Source organism: Cladophialophora carrionii, assembly GCF_000365165.1.
Source record: "Cladophialophora carrionii CBS 160.54 unplaced genomic scaffold supercont1.5, whole genome shotgun sequence".
NCBI lineage: Eukaryota > Fungi > Ascomycota > Eurotiomycetes > Chaetothyriales > Herpotrichiellaceae > Cladophialophora > Cladophialophora carrionii.
The window spans coordinates 2,458,277-2,476,667 of NW_008481830.1; the positions used below are offsets into that span (position 1 = coordinate 2,458,277).

Genomic DNA, 18,391 nt, shown 5'->3' on the forward strand with positions numbered 1-18,391 from the left:
TCGCCTCGCTGGCTTCAATTGCGACTAATCAAATAGTCGAGTCACCAGACAGCCTCTTGAGAAAGCCGGTACCTGAACTGGGTAATGCTCAAACCCATTGCACTTGGCGATTTCACGAGATGATACATAAAGCATAGTCTACCCATCCCTCAGTACCCAGCCATGAGTGAATACCCAACCCTTTTCCTTGACCCTGTGCTTTAGCCCACCATGAAGAAAATCTCACGACCCATTTTTCCGACGCCTGCCTTGCCCATGACCACGGCTCGTCTCCTCATGAGGCCCATACGACAGTCAGACCTTGAAGACTTCCACATCCTGCGTACTCAGATTGAAGTCATGAAGTGGACATCTACCGGGAAGGTTGATGTCGACAAGGAGGCAACCCAGATCTGGATGAACAGATCCCTGCCGCCGAATGACGCCACCACTTTCAATTTTGCGATCGAGGAGCTGTCGAACCCCGGAACAGTCATTGGTGTCTTGGGCTGCCACATCTCCGAGCCCCCTGAATGTGGTTATATGTTCCGAACTGAATACTGGGGAAAGGGATATGCTACTGAGGCATTCAAGCGCTGGCTTCAGGCGTGGTGGGAGCTGCCGACAAGGATCGTGGCGATTGAGGATGCAGACCCGGGCTTCAGTACCGATGACGATGTTGTCTCTGTCCCCGAGGTGCTGACAGCGGTCATTGACGAGAAGAATGTCGCAAGTGCCCGAATTCTGGCCAATGCAGGCTTCCGCCTGGTCTCGAAGGAAACTATCGAGCATAACGGCGCGACTGTCACCGAGATCACGCTAGAATTGCAGCGGCCGAAATGCTGATTTCAGGTATGATTCGACATTCGACTTCATTTTGAACTCATTGCACGCTTTTGCTGGGCCTGTCTTACCATTTCCTCACGCATCTCGTCTTTGATTCGCGAGATGGTGCCGATGCCTCCATATACCAAGGCAGTATAGACCATTGCCACATTCGCACCTGCGTTGAGCACTTCAAGTGCTTGTTTGCCGTTGGTGATACCCCCAGTTGCAAATATGACCTTGGGCTGATCTAGCAGACCCAGATGTGGTGGAGGAGATTCAAGCCGCTCCAGAGCATCACGCTGCGCCTTGGGAGGAAGCCTCTCAATAGCCTCCTGAATGGACCTGAGCTGCCGTCTCTCTACTGCATCACGCACACCCGGGTCGGGAGGAGGGACCTCCTCGACCTGCGGATTGTCCTCTTCTGCTGGCGACTTGTCGAAACGGCGATCAGTCGGAAGGTTGATTAGCGGTTGCTGGGCTGAACCACCTTCCTGGATCATGCCATTAACTGGAACGACACCGCTGTCGACAGACGCAGTGACCTTGTCGGAGTCTGTCTCTGGCAGGATGTCGGCCCCCGTGTCAGTGGTTCTAGCTGCGAGGCTGACTCTGATAGCGTCCGCTTCAGCTTCTAACGCCCCCTTCCCAGCAGGTAGTGAATCTGGTTTTCGAGTGGACGGGGGTCTCTCTGCCAATTGTTTCCTATATTTCTTCACCAAAGCAGTGACACGTTCGAAGAGGTGAGGTCCGGAAAACCCGCCCCTCTCAAGCATATTTTGCTGCTCCACCGGTGAATAGCTTTTGAATTGGGATAACGCCTGGGGGCGACGGTTAGTGGTATTTCCAACTACCACTCCATCCACTCCGCTAGCCCAAACAGCGTCACATATCCCAGCAATCTGTTCATCTGAGTCTTCGTCCGGACTGACCTTTACCATGACAAAAGGCCGTGTCCGCCTTTCTACTTTATGGGCCGCTTCAACCACGCCGCCCAATATCCTCTTTAGTTTGTCTCCTTCTTGCAAAGACCGAAGACCAGGGGTGTTCGGGCTGGAGACATTGACGACGAGAATGTCGGCATAAGGGCCGAGGGTCTCAACACAGTAGACGTAATCCTTCGTCACAGCCTCCACGTCGTTTTCTGGTGTGAACTTGTTTTTGGCAATATTAACAGCAAGCAATTTCCCCGAAGTCAGGCTCCCCGGAGGCACACCGGCAATGCCGTCCAGCACTGCCTTCTCTGCAATCTCGTCTCGACCGAGTCCCAGTGAGTGCGCAAATTTCCTGACCCTATTGCGAAGTTTCATAGCGACGTAGTCGGCACCCTCAGAGTTCAAACCATATCGGTTGATCATCGCTTGTTGTGAGGTCAACCGAAACACCCGAGGCTTTTCGTTTCCGTCTTGTGGCATGGGAGTGGTACCACCAATTTCGATAATGGCAGGGCCAATTTCAAAGAGAGCATCTGGTATCTCGGCTTGTTTGTCTATGCCGGCGGAAGTAGCAATAGGGTTTCGGAGAAGCTGTCCAAAGACCTCCACTTCAAGGTCCTTGTTCGCATCAGAATCGCCGCGTTCGCGGGGGTGGAGTCCAAACTCCCAGAGTGCTTTGAGAATGTGATTGCCGGCCTGATGAGCATCTTCTGGATCAGGGTAAAATAACCTTAGAGTCGGGATCACGATGTAGCGATGTGCGCTTGCACGCGTGTCTGTGATGTAGAAGTAGAAGATACCAGCGCCCAGCACAAGGGTAGCACCCACAAGGAAATCGATCAGCCGTGACGGTTTTGGAGGGGCGTCCCCAGAGGTGGAGGCGTGGCGTTTGAACACAGCGTCGGAGCTCCTGAAGCGGCTGAAAGTGAATTGAAAATGGCCTTGAGGGCGCTTGAACGTTGAGGTTACGGCTGTCCTCGACAGGGGAGGTGACGATCGAGACGTTCTTCGAGCTTCCAGGGTTTGAATGAGCCCTCTCGTGACACCTCGTCTGACTCTGAAACGAATCATGGCCAGACGGATCAACACAGATCACGCTTTGCCAGACAGAAGCCCTGATGCTCCCCGTATTTATGAGAAAGAATCACGCGGCTCGACCAGTGTGTGAATATGCACGGGTTTGGATCTGAAATTAATTACACGTTGAAGTGATGGTGGTGATGCTGTCAAACTGCTTTCATAATCCGCCGATGTGATTGGCTGCCCATTATCGGCAAACCTGCCTCTGCTGTTCGCTCACTTCTCTGACATTTTCTTATTCCGTTCTCTCTTTCTCAAAGTTTCTTTGGGCTATATACCTGGTAAGCCCCAGAATTGAGTCTCTCTCATGAAATGTTGCTAAACAAGAAGGGTATATGAACAAGTGGCGTAGCTGACGGAGTCGTTGCCTGTGGAAATGCCTTTACATGATTTCCCGTATCAGACGTCCCAATCCCTAGTTCCACCACTCGAGAGCTTGTGAAGTCGATTGTGTGGTCAACAAAGTGGACCGGGAGTCATACAGAACCAAGCATCTATATCAGGACAGCTCTCATGACAATGCCACCACCCAGCAGGCCGACCTCCTCGCTATCCTCCATGCCGGTCATTTGCCCCATGTTTCGAACTGCGACTACTCCCAGTGCAGTACAATCGAACTGCTTGATAGTCAACGCGCGGTACCATATGTTGCCGTCTCGCACGTATGGTCCCATGGACTAGGAGACCCGAAAGAAACTCCCTTCCGCGTCGTCAACTAGCCTGGCTCGGGAGCATGGTTGCGAACCTCTATCCGGAACGGTAGGGGGCGTGCGCCTTACTGGACTGACACCCTCTGTGTGCCCACACATCCACCAGAGGCTCGAGCTCGAACGATTCTAAATCTAAAGAGAACCTATCGACAAGCTGACAAAGTCTTGGTCGTCGACGCGTACTTGGAGTAGGTCGATTCTTCTCACCTTCTCGTGCCAGAGATTGTCCTGTATATCACTTGTTCGACATGGCCTAACCGACTATGAACTTTGTAGGAAGGTGCCCTCGCACGTTTTTGGATACTCAATTTGCTGATCGCATCGTTGACATTGGACAGATTGAAACTACCCTGCGGCAGGACAAATAAGCTGAGGAATTCGGGGGCTCTCTGTTGGCGGCTCTGGTCAACTGCCGCCATGCGAATTACGATGGCATTCATATCCCAGCTGCGGGTCTCATCCAGCTTCTTCATGCCTTGGTTCGCCATCGCCCCACGAGCTACGCCACTGACCAGGCACTTTGTTTAGCTACCCTGGCGGGTCTACGTATGGAAGACATTGCATGCTTCACGGGGGAAGTGGACAGTATGGACCATTTTTGGCAATCTTTGGGACCGACTCCTTCAATGATAGCGTTCTGGACTGGCCCAAGACTGAAGACCCCAGGGTACTGATGGGCTCCGGCAACACTTCGAGGCAACCTGACCCTGAAACTAGACGAGCGGAAGACTCTTGAAGAGGAACAAAGGAAGTGGAGAATATTTTCACGGAGCGGTGACTGATGCTGCACCCGCCAGGGGGTTTTGCTTGAGCAAGGCACTTTACTCATGAGCATCATGTGGTCGATTGGTACTCTACCTGGTCTACAAGCCGAGTCCAATGGACAAGATGATATCTGAAACTTGGCCCTTTCAATAAATCCTGAGTCACTCTGAGTGCTGCTTGCCTAGGATCTTTCACCGTCTCGATACATAACCCGCTTCAACATTCCCGCCTTTCCTCCATCTCAATCTGCACGGCAGTATCTGCCTGCCGTGGAGATATTCTGGCATCTGGGCTTCAACTGCCTGTTCTTAGCAGCAAACGAGGTACATACCTTATCCTTACCAATAGGAGGCATTTCGAACGACATCAAGCTTCAGTCAACTCTTCAAGGACGACCTGTATCGCCGACGCTCTTCATACGCGACCACTTTCCGTCGAACGTATTTTCTCGGTATGGCATCCTCTGAAACGGGCATGCGTCCTCGCCTTCTTTGCAACGCTTTCCTCCGCTAGCCGCTGGAGTCTTCGCGCAAATATTACTGCCCTTACCGCTAACGATCCTCCCGTCCTTCCCACCTCTCCCTCCTCAAGCCCAAATACAAACTGTCCACCCACTTGCTGCCAAGCTCCCACGTCCGTTCTTTGAATCCCGTTCTCACAAACCCCACGCCCTCCAAAAGTCTGATACTCCTGTGATTGCGGGGGTCGACATCCGCGGTAACCTCTTCCATACCCTTTTCTCGGAAGAGATAGGGCAATACACAGTGCAACGCCTCTTTAGCAAGACCTTGACCCCAATGCGAGCGGGAGAGAAGAAATCCGATTTCTTGGTCTTGCCAAACACCGATTTTGCCGATCGGAGATGCCGTGGCCTTATGCACGATGATGAAGTCCGTGACACCATTTTGATCCGAGGTCGTCATTTTTTGAATCCACGTTGACGTCTCGGAGAGGGTGTTATGTGGTAGTGTGCTCCTTCGGTTTTGGTGAGAAGTGGGTTGGTGGTGATTACTCCTTGGTTGAAAGGGACAAGTAGGGCATGGCGGGAGGGGGAAGAGGGAATAGCAATCATACCAGTATCTCATAACCTCTGGATCGGAGAATGCTTCATGGAGGCCCCTTACGTCTTCATCTCTGGCGCCACATAGGAAAATGCGCGAAGTCGAGATCTCAACGCGCCCGTCGTCGAGGTGGATTATTGTTGGTGAAATTCGAGGTGTCATTGTGGTCGAAGAAATTTCGGGCCTGTGTTTTCTTGACAATGCACGGTCGCCACTCCTCTCTCGAACGTGATTAGCTAGTATGTATATACCTTTTCACTTTCGCAGCGACTTTCAGGTACAGCAGACAGATGTGATAGACGAGTCATACATATATCGGTGGCGTTGTTAGCAGTGCAACCTTGGATCAAAGGTCTGGCCTTCGACCGGGGCTCGGAACAACCCTTGGTACATACATAGGCGACAAGGCTGTGCGACCCTTTCCACTGCCAGCCCTGTCATCCGTGTGCTGCGTTGCAGTGTTCCCTGACGAAGAGGTTTGCAGTCTCTACGCGATTCTGGGATCGACTTCCTGCGCTCATCCTCGACTCGCGCAACCCCTCACTTTATGGTCCTTGAGCCTAGCTTATCGAGATTACGTGCTGACCTCCAGAAGGATGCAGCTTCGCTCAGAGGACACCGCTCTACTTCTGGATTTCCAGTATACTACCGCCTTCTCAGCAGCAATACTTCCACATTCCATCGATTTACTTCTGGTGTGTCCACATCTAAAGTCTTCCGTCGTAGAGATTGTCCCATTTTGTGTATTCACACATCTCGTTCCAGAAATTCTTCTACCTGTGTGACAAACCTTGGTCGTGGTTTCTTCCGCGAGGTCAGGACTGGTTGGAGAACACAAGCTAGTCATGCTCATACGTGCACTGTTGACTTACTCAATAAGGCATGTGTCTTGTAGCGGGCGTGAAACCGACCAGCAGGAAGCTGGCAAAATGGTAAACAGTGAGACTCGTTCGTTTCATCTGTTCCTTCATACCTTTTACCACGATGCATCTTGACTATTAAGTCACCATAGCGTAGAGGCCTCCTAATTCACATAAATGGTGACGGCTGTCCCCGGGGACACATATACGTTGGTCGCGATGGATATTGATGTGCTTGGTCAGTCAGTACCTGGTCGACTCGGTGAGTTGCCCAAGCCGGGCCTATGCCTTTTCTCAGGGCCGTACGGCTGAACGTTACCCCGGGCAGTACCCAGTGCCTCAGGCTGCAACCAGTCCGTACATTGAAAACGAAGCTGAACAGAACACTGCAACCACGAAAGAATGCCCAAACAGTGCGAAATAGATGAGAAGCTCCAGGTAGAGACCAAGGTTGAAATGCTTTCAGTAGTGGGCTGCCGCATTGCTTGGAAGTCTGGTTTGAGAACAGCTTGCTGATGATCATGCGTTTCATTCAATCGTCATCGGCTCGAGTTTCTTATGCCTTGGGCCAAAATAGACCTCACCAAATGCCCGACAGACCCAGTTCTTCAAGTCGACAGAGCTGGTACGTGTATATTTGCAGCAATCCGGCCACGATACTCCAGTTTGTGGCAAAGGAGAAGAAGCCTCATGTATCATTCGCCAAATAACCTTCTCACACGCCTTAACACACTGTCTTTCTCCGGGTCATATGGATGGTCTTTGCTGGGAATCTCCAAAACAGCAGGGAAGGCATCCTGAAACCTGTCCACAGTATCCCGTATCTGTTCCGCAAGCTGTCTTTTCGTCAGCGCTATGTTCAGTATGAATCCGCTGGATACGCCATACATGTTGGTTGATCAGGACGATGCCAATATCTTTCCGCTCTTTCGTAAATCTGTTGAACGCCTGTTCAATCTGAGATCTTTCCGTCTTCGCATCGCAAACCAAGAAATTCTTTTGGGAATCAGGGGGATCGGTGACATGGCCAACACCAGCAAGGAGGAGACCTGTGACGGAGCTTGAAGAGAATTAGCCGATAATTCTTGTAGCCTAGGTCGCCGCGTCCTTACTCTTCGTCCCCGATGACAGCAATGAACTGCCGGTCCTGGAAAATGGTCAGCAACGGGCGGCTGGTCGTGAGAATTCTCAATTACCTTGTACGCCGACACCGGCGCCGCCATCTCTGCTGAGATTCGCGCTTCACTTTCAGATGTAATTGGAGCTGGTTAGAAGCTCATGAAGGGAACCTGCGAGGGCGAGTTACCGTTTAGATTGTACCTGCGTCGGGGGAACCATTTCCGATTGGCTGCCATTTCGTCATTGTTTATTCTCCAGGTTCAGAAACTCGCTTCTCACTGCCATTTCACTTCCCCCTCACTGGCCCTTCACCCAACAGACACCTTTTGTATAAGTCAGTCTTCGTGTCTGGCGAGAGGAGATGCCGTTCGCGGACTCCAGTCCAACTTCTCCCTGAGAAAGATGCCCAAATTTGTGAGGCGGCAGTCTCTTGCAGATCGGCTCAAAAGCCACCTTAACCCTTACGACTTTCTCCTATGGCTCTCGGAAGAACTGGAAGCCAATGGCTGGGATCAGCTGGAGAAGGAATGGGCCACTCCCATCGGCCTGACCCTGAATCTTGTCTTCATCATTGCCAGGGCAAACACGAAGCAAAAATCTACTGGTTATGACGACGTGTTTGGTGAGATTCCTGGGGTCGCATGGACGACCTGGCTGGTAAGAACAAACATGGCGAGAGCAGACATATGATGGATAGCTGATTCGTTGCAGGCCACCTTCATTGTTCACTTCCTGACCCTGGTCTGCATGGTCAACGCGGTGTACACCTTCTGGCGGAAGAAGCATTACCGTCTCTTCGAAAATTCAGTGGACGATGTTCCCAGTACTCCATCTGCCAGACGCGTCCGAGTCGACTCCTCCCCTGTCTCGTCCTCACCTTTACAATACCTATCGAGTATCATTGGCACAGAATCGGCGCAGTCAAGAGCACACCCAAACCCAACAAGAGATGTATGGGAGGTCGCAGTATGGGATCCGCTTCCTATTGCTCTCCGCTTATTTTGCTATTTCAGTCCTGGACATGTCCTGGTATATTGGCTCTTCTTGCCTACGTTACCGTCTGATCCACGACCCAGCGTTACAATTGCAACAGCCATGTTTGTAGCGGCCCTGCTCTCCGTCCAGCTCACATGGCTTCAATCGAGTTATTCCACCCAGGTCAAAGATTCCGCCTTCATTTCGAAAGAAGTCCTCCACGAGTATGATACCAAATACGTGAGACCACGGACGCAGCCTTTGTACCGAGATGTGGGTACCCAGTTCAGCGAGCAGGCGGCCTACAGTGCCGCACGAGAGGAACGATATAATAAAGTCGACACTTACACCCCAATGGTGGTAATCAACCGGGGTTTCAATCCCAAACCCAATCCAAACTACGTCCAGTACACAAACCCAGATGGCGCTGCCTCTAGCTCGAATTTGCGACATCGAATATCGACCCCGGACTTCCGCTCACCCGTCCACAGTGCACAGCCTGGGTCAGTCATAAGACCTCTGTCTAGCATTCGTCAGCCGAACTTTCGACCGACAACTGCAGGCGGTGAAGGTGGAAGCCTCGGCGTCTACAGTCACGCTGGGTCTCCTCTTCGGAAGAGCGCATCGACCAACTTTTCTCGCGATAATAGGCCAGTGAGTCCAGAGAAGCGAGCATCAAGTCCAGACAAGCGAATGAGCGTGCCCTCCGGGGCTACGACTCAGAGATGGGGCCACCTGCAGTCAGATAAGAACCGCAGAGAAAGTGGTCGATTCTAGCACAGGCGCGAGATTGATTAATTCGAGATACCCTCTGAGTTGCATACATGACGTACAGAATGTGAGCCGTTCTTCCACTGAAAAACTTGACGGCCGGGCCGCAGTTTCCTCTCTTGATCAATGATGGTCGTCGTCAAGAGCACTGCAGTGTGCGAGCCATCCTGGTTCAAAATTCCGAGTGTTACCGTTACCACCATCCCAGTGCACAGACCACCGTATGGTATGGACTGCATAGCATAGCAACCACCCCGTTACCTCAGGATGCCGGTCAAATATGCTGACCCCTCAGATGACTCGTCCACTTCTCGCTCATCTCGCCTTGTTCATAGACTATCAAATTCGGTGGGCTCTTTCCGTGTCAGGAAGCATACCAGATTCAAAAACGAAGACGAATCCGAACACTGGGGATTTCGAGGCCCGCTGCGGTATAATTCAAGCTCCTCTCGCGACAGCCGTGGTCGTGACTCTGGCTATTCTAGAGAACGGTCGGATCTCAATACCGACGGCGGTCGCGACAGTCGAAGCCGCCTCTCCGGGGCACACTCGACTGTTGGCACAAATCCGTCTCAAAGGTCGCACCGGTCGCACAACTTGGAAACCGTCTTGGAAGTACCTTCTAGTCAGACGAGTCGACGAACCACTGTCTTCAACCACAGTCAATCGAAGCAAAACCTAGCCAAACGACCCGACGGTCAGTCTACATCAGCGGAAAGACTTCATGCGCAACATTCCAGCGCATGTTCGGACATGCATCAATCTGTGAAAAGTGATGACTACCTTCTTGCTCGGGGAGCAAATCCTAGGACTGGTGTAGTCACACCTTCACACAGCGCTAGCAGCTCTCTTGATGATTACACTGCGCAGACCCAAGCCCCACGCCGCCCTGCGCGCTGGCGACAGAAGAGTGATCAATGGATCAGCCTGGATGTAGGTGAACCTACGCCTATTTCGACGAACAAAACGGAGAGGTTTCCTGAGCATCAGCACCAGCCGTTGAGAATTCCACAGAAACTGGTGGCCGCCAAACCTTGGCACTCTATTCGTGGGCCCAGCTTGATGGAGAGCAGAGATGCGCCTCTCAGCCCCCTGGAACCCGAGATGATCCTTCACACTAAGGAACGGCCGATAGAGAACAACCTTTCCTTGAATGAGAATCCATACGCACATGGAGACACTGTTGTGTCACAGACCTATCGACTGGACCCATCAGTGAAGCGAAAACCTGTCGGAAGTCCACCGAACCGGATGCGAGCTCGTGCCGCTCAGACCCAGGAAGGCAGCGATGAAAGCACAGATACCGTTTTACGAATGCCCAGACTCAATGACGGCCAGCGCTCCTCTTCTGCGCCAGAAGCTCCGAAGGGAGGTTTCTTGAATCCCCAGAATGTGAATAAAGACCTGCGCAAGGTGCCCTACGACTTCGCTCCGTGTGGGACTCAGCCCACTACTGCTAGCGACCTTTTTTTAGGGGCGCGCGGGATGGGCCAGCCAGCCAACATCCCAAGTTCAGAAATCACCAGCATCTTTGGGCCACAAATGGCCGAAAAAGAATTACCATGTCTGCCGATGAACAGTGGCCCATCCCAGTCGACACGAAACAGCCCGCCCTATCCCACGACTCCCACAGGGACGGCCGCAGACCTCATAGAGGGTCGCCAACGATTCAAGCTCGAGGCGCCTCAGGGACCGAGGGAAGGCGGCGACCCAGCATACCCATATATTCGGGCAGCAAGGCCGATATGCCCAATACCTCCGCCGGCCGAGAACCAGCACCCGATGGGAGAAAGAACCATGCCAGTACCGGTGTACGACAACCCTCCGAGGCACCCATCGCCGTTTGTACGGACGACTGGGCCAAGGCTGGAGGGTCCAAGGTCCATGCCTCTGCCGGAAATGAGCGTGTTGGAGAAGACGAGGTTGGCTCTCAACCCGTTGTTGAATACCACTACCACACCCACCGGCATATTCATCAACGGACCGGGCCTTCCAGTGCCACTGCAGGTTGGCCCAAGGCCAACGAAACCGGATTTGCGCATGCATCGTGGCCATCATGGCTTCCTGCGGAGACCGGCTCCACCAAGCGATTCCGGCATCATCATGAACACCGCCATGAACATAAGTGCAGACTCTATGATGTCCACCCCGTTGCCAAGAATCCGACCAAGAGCGATGGCGCGTCCAACAAGGCCCGCGAGGGCGGAGGGGGTGTACGGCGTTCCCAAGGTCGAGCACCGAGGACGATGCGACATGACATGGCGAGACCATCAGTCACAGAAAATGCTGACACCCATCGACACGTTTTCGACAACAGGGATCCCAGACCGAGAGCCAGGAGTGATGCCAGAGGCCCTGAAGCCGCGAGTGGAAGCTTCTCAAGTCCTGCCATCCGAAACCAAGACGCTTCCCGACCAGGCAGAAGTGACGTCGACCAGCTGTGGCCTGATGAGGAAGTGCAGCCGCTGCATTCATGGCTTTGTGGACGTCAAGCTTCACAATACCGATAGTGTCACCCATACGTCCGACCTCCAGAAGGACGTCGCCGAAGCAAAAGAGGGTACTAAACCACTGCATCCATATCGAAGCCCGCTGCCAGTGCTGCCAGGGGATCCCACATTCTGCAAAGAGGCCATTGCACAGCAGGGTCCAACAACTCTGTCACATGGAAAGTCTGAAAGTGATGAACGTGATCATTCCATCTGTTGCCCTCAGTGTTGTAAATTAGACTGCCATGAAGGATGTCTGGGACATCCCAGCCCGACTGCTTCGCCCAGTCCAGCCAACAGCATGTGGCCTCAAGCTCAGACCACCGGCAGTAGCATTGGAGTATCGGCTCTTGTGACAGGGACAGAAGCCCCTGCAAAGGCCAAAACTGACAAGTCGGAACAAGTATCAAAGATCAAGGGTTTGGATGTTGTCAAGGCTACGCGAAAATCACCGCCGAGGATGGTTCAGGAATCCAAATCTGACCACAGGCATATCCAAGCAGCATTGTCGAAGCTACCGGTTGAACCGTCAGTGCAGAGCCCGACACTCGCGATACCCTCGAAACTCAATGTGCTCAGGCGCCAAACCGACGCCGTTGCGGCTGCACTGAATGCTTCCAAGCTGCCAGGGCCTGCAAAAGCGAGCGCGGCAATACCAGCCGCAATGAGTGCAATAGGATTGACTCAGCAGAAAGCTACTCTCGCGCGACCCAACATCCACAGGAGGCAGAGAAGCAACAGCTTACCCACCGTTGGCCCGGGTATCACCTCGCGAAATGCCAGCGGCGGTGCCGAGTCCAGTCGAGCAGTCAGCGGCTCCCGTCTACGGATTCCCTCACCCATCGGCCTCGCCCTTGGCTGCTCTGCAGGTAAGAATGAGGTATTTGGGAGCCGTAACGTAAGCGGTACCAGCACCAACACCATCGAAGTCCAGATCCCCAATCTCACTTCCTATACCGCTCTCCACGAAATTGTCTTTGTCCCCCTCGAAGCCACCAAGATGTGGGTGAAGACCCACCCCCAGATCCTCACCATAGGTGGGGACTTGCTTCATCGAGCCTGGGAGATGGCGCAGGTTATGACGAAGACAGCTTCGAGGGTCTGGGCCATCATCTTCGTCTACTCCAAAACTGGCAAGGTAAGGTTTCACATGAGCAGAGGAGAAACGGTCGGCGGGTTCTTCATGGATATGGCGAGAAGTTTGCTGTACCTGTTGGTATTTGCGGCAGTTGGTGCGTTGGCTGTAAGGATCCTCAGAGTGGTACTGAGGGTGTTGCGGGTGGGTGTTTGGTTCTGCAGGGGAGTCCTTTGGCTGGTCAGGTGCATTTTGGGGGTAGGATCTGTGAAATGAATCCTCCACGAATGAGATCGGGTGGAAGGTACCAAGGCCGAGACGAGACTGCATCGGACGGGAGTTCATTCCCAGAGGGTGGTGACTATCATTACATAGCAGGCCTGTCATAGCAATATATTATCCATAGAGATTTACCACAGGTCGAGGATATCCTCAGTCTCGCTTGCGCGGTCCAACGCGGGCCGTTGGGGCGGCAGATAGACGCCGTCTTTGCCAAGATGCGCCATGCCGAAAATGGTGTAGCCAAAGGGAACCATCCTCCACTACGACAGCTGAATCAATGACACAAGTCGAAGTAGATGAGCGGACTGTGTGCAGTCAGAAAGCGACTACACTCAAAGCGCGGTAGAACAATCGGTGGTTTGCGGAAGCCAGTGCCTCTCCCGCGCCAGTGAGATGGTTCGAAAGCACTCTTGCATCTCCAATCCAGCTTCGTTTTCTGACGCTGCTTTCTCAGATCCATCTGACCAAGGTCTCCTCCCCCGATGCCTACCACATCCACATCGTCGGAGCTACATTGCAATATGACCCACTCTCTGCTTACCTTCCCTGCGGAAGTTAGAGTCAAGATCTACAAAGCGCTCTTCGCCGGTCTGGTGCTGAGTCCAGCATGGAAAGATCTTGGTCGTGGGCTTCACGCTGCCCTCATTTGGGAAGGACAGTCTCCACGCACCAGTCTGATCAATGCCATCGCCATCGGCCTTGAATCTGTGCCCGACTGGGATCGTGATCTAGATCTAGGGGAATACATCTCTGCACGCCTTCGTCGCCCGGTTGACCTCAGCATCCTCCGCGCATGTCGCGAGATCTATGACGAGGCCTATCCTGTACTTCTTCGGGTAGCGACGTTTAAGCTGGCCTCGGTCGAGGACCACGTGCGTTTCACGCAACCACAAATGCTTCCAACACTCGCCCGTATTCGCAGTTTGAGTGTGACGAGCTCTGTTGTACCGGAATGGTCGCCCACGCTGATGCGGCTAGTGCTGCCGTCAGTCTCGCATTTTGAGATTCGCGACCTCCAAGCGCAGATCCCGCACGACCACATGGTCTGTGTCGAGTCACTCCAGTTGCATGACGGTGGACCACCGCGAGCCGAGGCATACACTGTTCCAACCCTGCTTCAGGCGGTGCTATCAAACACGATAGAGGGCGGCTTGATTACGACCATTTTTTCCCACTTTGCGGCAGCGCCACATATGTATGAATGTTTAGTGCTGCATTTTTGGGTCGAATGTGACTGGACACTCATGCCGCCGCACGACCACTCGGCAAAGAACATGGTCTTTGTCTTTGGAGAGCGGCGTGTGTGGACCCAGGGAGGTCGACGCTTGAGCACACTGGCCCCATCGCAGTGGGACCAGACTGCTTTTGTTTATCGTTCCGGGTTCTCAATGGAAAATAAGGCTGATTGATCGCCCTGTTCACGTTCATTTCGGAAAGCCAACAGTTCGGCCTCGAGAATGTTCTGGTGGGAAGATGATGAAAATGAGCAGCAGGTTGTGACCAGGCCCTGGACGGTGAGAAATGAGAGCGTGACACCAGCATCCGAGAAACAACAGCGGCGCTGCTCTGGCAGGGTGTTCACGGGCGTTGACGCCTGCCAGAGCGTTTTCCCACAGCAGCTCCGCCGCAATCAAGATCGATTCATCCGGAGGGCTCAATATCATGCGATTGAAGACTGCCGTTTTCTGATCGCGGAAGAACCGGAAACGGCTGTGGACTTATAGCACTACGAGTGCAAGCGCGAGGGCGGGTATTCTATCCTTTAGCCTACCAATCCATGGCTCTCTCTCTCTCTCTTTGTCCACGGCGTACGTGGAAGAGTACGAGGACGAGTACAGACTCGGGCCAAAATTTGTGCCGAGAATCCGACGTCCTCCGAGCCCGCCAGATCCGGCCGGGGCATGCCGGTGATGATGCGGATGTTAATGTAATTGTCGACACGGGGTGAATTACGAATGCACAACAGACATAAGATGACGGACTGGAGCATAAGCGGGGCATATGGTGTTCGCAATACTCCGTACATATTACACAGTCCGACGCAGCGCAGGAACTGCGGGAACGGAATATATAAGAGATACGGAGCACAGTTTACGGCCTAGAGGACTCGGACGAGGAACGATGCGAAAGCCGGTGAGCGAGACCTAGGACAATAGGGGGCCTCCACTACGCGCGTCCACATTCACTCCAGCGTGCGCGAAACGATGATACGATATAAAGCGACGAAGGCCTTTTGTCGTTGCGAATGAATACAAGTATTGCTGACTGTGTTGTGCCGAGTCCAGGCGGGCAGTGCATGCAGGGCAGGCGAGGCGGGCAAGGCACCACACTGACAAGGGCACAAGTGGCGCCAATGGACCATAAAGGGCAGTAAGTAGCTCCTGTAATTACTACGTATCAAGTACTGAGTACTTCCCTACTGTACGTGGTAATCAGTCAAGCTGTCTTGAGTTCTTATACGCAGTACGCAGATTCGGGATCGGGGCATTCCCGTCTGAATGCGATTTTCGAGGTCAGTTATCAACTCGATTACTCCGTACTTGTTCACATGTGTGTCTGAAGACGGCGATGTGACAGAATGTGATGCACTATTCCGGAGTACAGTGATGCCAGCATGAAGAATACGGAAAGCGCACAAGTGCAGAAGTACCCCAGTACAGAAGTACAGACCGAGCTGCTAATAAAATCCCACGGAATCCTACACCGTAATCTGTGTACTACAGTACAAGCCTCGGGCTGACTCAAGTCACTCACTCCCACGAGCATGCTGAATGCTATGTAGATCCCGTGGATGCATGATCAACGTAAGCGAGATAGACCGGAGTGATACATAGCCCTTACCTAGCCTATTCCGTACTCACGACTTCACGGCGTGGGACGGGGTATAATATCTGTATACACATAGATGCAGATCCCAAAGAACCGAAGCTATGAATCAGCCAGGTATTAGGAATCGACAATCGACAATCGACAATCCTCGAGTGCGAGAACGCCTGCCAGCGCGTCCATCGTGTCCGTCCATAGTGTCCATCCACGTCGTGGTAGAAGAAGAACCACAGGAACACAGAATATGGCCGATTGCAAGCACCGTCAACGGCCCAGCAAATTCTGCCATCCAATCCGTTCGTACGTCACGACGGCTAGACAACTCGCCAGGACCGCCTCGGTGGTGATTTTGCCGTCGTTTCCTTTTCCGTGTCCATGACCGTGCCCGTGGCCCTGTCCGTGCCCATTCCTCCCGTCGGACCCGGTCTCATTCACGTGCTGGAGCAAGACCGTCAGTGTGCCGAGGACTTCGTGGTCCCGTCGCTGCTTGTACACGGCCACGGGCGTCTGGTCGGCATCCTCGAGGATCAGATTGCCGTGCCCGACCGGCGTTGCGTCGTCGACGGCCGGAGCCGCGAGAATGTCCTTCTTCTCGACTGGCGAGGGAGACCGCCACTTATAGCCACCCGGGGTGAGGATGTACTCGCGTTTCCAGCCCGTGCGGCTGATCAGGTACCGGGAGCGGATGTCCGGCGTTGAATCGGGGTCGTCGGCCAGGGCGTGTGAGTAATGGTTGTGGTAGTGCATCTCGGGCGTGATGTTGTAAACCGTCAGCGCGACAGACATGCCCGTGAGACCTTGCCAGCCCCGGTATTTGATCTCGGCAACTGGATACGCTTTCTCCGTCTGCCCCGTCGTGCTGTGGGCGCGGGACCGGGAGTCGGGAAATGTCAAGCTGTCGTGCGGTGGTGACGGTGGTAACCCGCTGATCTCGCTCCCCTCTTGGGCGACTCGCCGGCTAGCGGTCCTCTGGCTCCGACTCCCATGCTTGTGGGCGTTACCCGGAAAGACCTCGAACGAAGGTGGCAGGAAATACCTCTGCTTCCACCATTTCAGGTCGTTCGTCACATAGATCGGCTCGGTCGCGGGAGTTGATAGATCAAAGATATGCCCCGTCTGGGCAATCCCGGCGTCCGCATCCACTACGCTGAAGCGGATGTTCTGCGGACAAACCAGTCCCACGGGCGTGCTTTTGAGGATTTGGAATCGGCGAATGGGGCCATCGAGTCCCTGCGTGGAGGAGCTGAGGTCGAAGTGCCGTTGCTCGTCGTGCTGCTGCTGCTGGTGCTCCTGCTGGACGTCGACGAACTCGCGCTGCTCTGACTCGCTGACCGTTCGGCGACGGTGGGGCGTGCGTGGCCGAGCCATAGACAGTCGTGCAGCGGGTCGGGCTCAAAGATGTTGGGCTGTGATTTCAAGCGGTCCTGTTTCGACTTGGCCGGTTTCTTGCTCGGTTTCCTCTCCCGTGGATGGCACGGACAGCCTCCCGGGTAGTAGATCTCACGGAGGGTGATTGTTGTGTGACGTCTTCGGCCATTGACCACCACGTTAGTTTCTTCTTCGGGAAACAAGGCATTGTATGAGGGGAGTATGTCTGAATTAGCCATTTTTGACACCGGTCTCGGCACAAGGCTGAGGGGGGTTATGACTCTGGTTGTGTGTCTGGGCACGAAATGAAGGGAGAAAAGGGAGAGATCCCAGATATCCGGGGCTGACTGAGAGATATAATTCCTCAACGTGACCACGTACTCCGTGTACTGACCTTTACAACAACGGGGGATCCGCAATTACGATGATTGTGGATAAATGCACAGGGGTCTGGTGCTTGGAGGAACTGGTCGCCGGAAGGCTGATGGGTGGCTGGCGCGCTCGGATGCGCACGGAAGGCTGCGCAATGCTGGGCCTTATGGGCCCCCGGCACCACAGATTCGCCTGGATTACTGCACGCGACTCCGAGAACACGGCCCACCCCAGAACTGAATTGCTGAGAATGCTGAGAATGCTGATGCGGAGTGCTTGCGTCAGCGTTGGACGTCTTGTCACTCCTCGGTCCTCTTCGGGCAGCGTGCCTCAGAAATCGGACCACTCAGCCCGCCTGAAACCGCTCCGTGAGTCGACCGACTGATGTTCCGGACTCGTGTTTGGCTCGGCTGCCGCGAGAAATGTGCAAAGTGCGGTGAGGTTATGTAAGATGGATAATACTGAGACATGCATATAACAAAGCAATAAATCGCCGTGCCTGAGGCTGGAAATCGAAAAGGGCCCAAAGCGTCCGTCCCGGCCGGTTTTATATGCTCGACTTGAGGGGCCGAAATAATATTGTGTAGTCTGCCTTACACTTCCGACTTCTCTCGACAGTCGTACTCGAGGTTACGGAACCCACTCGATAGCAGGCAGGAGATACTCTGCAGGAACCTCCACAGAATTTTCGAGTATATTTAGATCGTGATGGTCTCGTGCTTTCAACACAAGTGCTCTTATTCGCCAAACCTGGGGTAGGACGTATCCGTATTCTCGGCGACGCATTTGAGCGCTGCTGCGTAAATGCCCAGCCCTGTGCCGAGGCCCCAAGGCAAACGCCAGGCGGATTTCTCAAGTCTTCCGCAAATCAAAGCCAGCCAACGCTCGACTGGTTTCAG

At 53.6% G+C, this 18,391-nt stretch overlaps 8 protein-coding genes across 8 annotated transcripts; 4 read left to right on the forward strand and 4 right to left on the reverse strand.

The window, feature by feature from the left end:
• Positions 1 to 210: 210 nt before the first annotated feature.
• G647_06714 (uncharacterized protein) lies at positions 211 to 825 on the forward strand (the record flags this gene model as incomplete). Its single annotated transcript, XM_008731033.1, has 1 exon — positions 211 to 825. The coding sequence occupies one exon, from the start codon at positions 211 to 213 to the stop codon at positions 823 to 825; it is 615 nt and encodes a 204-aa protein (XP_008729255.1).
• A 26-nt stretch (positions 826 to 851) lies between these two features.
• G647_06715 (dihydroorotate dehydrogenase (fumarate)) lies at positions 852 to 2,810 on the reverse strand (the record flags this gene model as incomplete). The annotated part of the gene is made up of 1 exon (XM_008731034.1): positions 852 to 2,810. The coding sequence occupies one exon, from the start codon at positions 2,808 to 2,810 to the stop codon at positions 852 to 854; it is 1,959 nt and encodes a 652-aa protein (XP_008729256.1).
• A 522-nt stretch (positions 2,811 to 3,332) lies between these two features.
• G647_06716 (uncharacterized protein) lies at positions 3,333 to 3,500 on the forward strand (the record flags this gene model as incomplete). The annotated part of the gene is made up of 1 exon (XM_008731035.1): positions 3,333 to 3,500. One exon carries the CDS (start codon positions 3,333 to 3,335, stop codon positions 3,498 to 3,500), a length of 168 nt encoding a protein of 55 aa, XP_008729257.1.
• Positions 3,501 to 4,845: 1,345 nt separating this feature from the next.
• G647_06717 (uncharacterized protein) lies at positions 4,846 to 5,217 on the reverse strand (the record flags this gene model as incomplete). Its single annotated transcript, XM_008731036.1, has 1 exon — positions 4,846 to 5,217. The coding sequence occupies one exon, from the start codon at positions 5,215 to 5,217 to the stop codon at positions 4,846 to 4,848; it is 372 nt and encodes a 123-aa protein (XP_008729258.1).
• Positions 5,218 to 6,910: 1,693 nt separating this feature from the next.
• On the reverse strand, positions 6,911 to 7,438 carry G647_06718 (V-type proton ATPase subunit F; the record flags this gene model as incomplete). Its single annotated transcript, XM_008731037.1, has 4 exons — positions 6,911 to 7,051; positions 7,104 to 7,275; positions 7,328 to 7,362; positions 7,412 to 7,438. The coding sequence occupies 4 exons, from the start codon at positions 7,436 to 7,438 to the stop codon at positions 6,911 to 6,913; spliced, it is 375 nt and encodes a 124-aa protein (XP_008729259.1).
• Positions 7,439 to 7,736: 298 nt separating this feature from the next.
• G647_06719 (uncharacterized protein) lies at positions 7,737 to 9,086 on the forward strand (the record flags this gene model as incomplete). Its single annotated transcript, XM_008731038.1, has 2 exons — positions 7,737 to 7,991; positions 8,046 to 9,086. 2 exons carry the CDS (start codon positions 7,737 to 7,739, stop codon positions 9,084 to 9,086), a joined length of 1,296 nt encoding a protein of 431 aa, XP_008729260.1.
• Positions 9,087 to 9,347: 261 nt separating this feature from the next.
• On the forward strand, positions 9,348 to 12,920 carry G647_06720 (uncharacterized protein; the record flags this gene model as incomplete). The annotated part of the gene is made up of 1 exon (XM_008731039.1): positions 9,348 to 12,920. One exon carries the CDS (start codon positions 9,348 to 9,350, stop codon positions 12,918 to 12,920), a length of 3,573 nt encoding a protein of 1,190 aa, XP_008729261.1.
• Positions 12,921 to 16,016: 3,096 nt separating this feature from the next.
• G647_06721 (uncharacterized protein) lies at positions 16,017 to 17,120 on the reverse strand (the record flags this gene model as incomplete). Its single annotated transcript, XM_008731040.1, has 1 exon — positions 16,017 to 17,120. The coding sequence occupies one exon, from the start codon at positions 17,118 to 17,120 to the stop codon at positions 16,017 to 16,019; it is 1,104 nt and encodes a 367-aa protein (XP_008729262.1).
• Between the last annotated feature and the right edge of the window lie 1,271 nt (positions 17,121 to 18,391).